The sequence below is a fragment of the Eurypyga helias genome, unplaced genomic scaffold (genome assembly GCF_000690775.1).
Source record: "Eurypyga helias isolate BGI_N326 unplaced genomic scaffold, ASM69077v1 scaffold32065, whole genome shotgun sequence".
NCBI lineage: Eukaryota > Metazoa > Chordata > Aves > Eurypygiformes > Eurypygidae > Eurypyga > Eurypyga helias.
In genome coordinates, this window is record NW_010252567.1 from 1 (window position 1) to 344 (window position 344).

The following is a 344-nucleotide window of genomic DNA, read 5'->3' on the forward strand; positions in this document are numbered from 1 at the left end:
TGGGCCGAGGGGGACCTGCCCGTGGGCCTTCCTGGGGTCCCCACAGCCCCAGCGCTGCAGCCCCTCTCTTACCATCCCGTCGGAGCAGCTGGAAGTGGGGCTGGTCGGCTCGGAGCAGCTCTGTCCCCGCAGGTGATAGTAGTTTTCGACCTGTTCCCGCAAGAGGTCCTGGAGGCTCTCGATGTACCTGATGGCGTTTCTCAGGATCTCCACTTTGGGGAGTCTTTGGTTGGGGTTGGCGGTGGTGCACCTCTTCAGGGTCTCAAACGCCTGGTTGACTTTCTTCAGCCTCCTCCTCTCCCTCATGGTGGCCGCCTTCCGCCGGTCCATGGTGGTGGATTTCC

The 344-nt window shown here is 62.8% G+C and overlaps 1 protein-coding gene across 1 annotated transcript in view; it reads right to left on the minus strand.

The window, feature by feature from the left end:
* Positions 1 to 72: 72 nt before the first annotated feature.
* Positions 73 to 344, minus strand: part of LOC104510250 (myogenic factor 5) — a gene marked incomplete at its 3' end in the record, with an annotated part of 492 nt that continues 220 nt past the window's right edge. Inside the window, exon 1 of the mRNA XM_010152434.1 lies at positions 73 to 344. This exon is cut by the window's right edge and continues 220 nt beyond it. Coding sequence (XP_010150736.1) covers positions 73 to 344 — 272 coding nt within the window.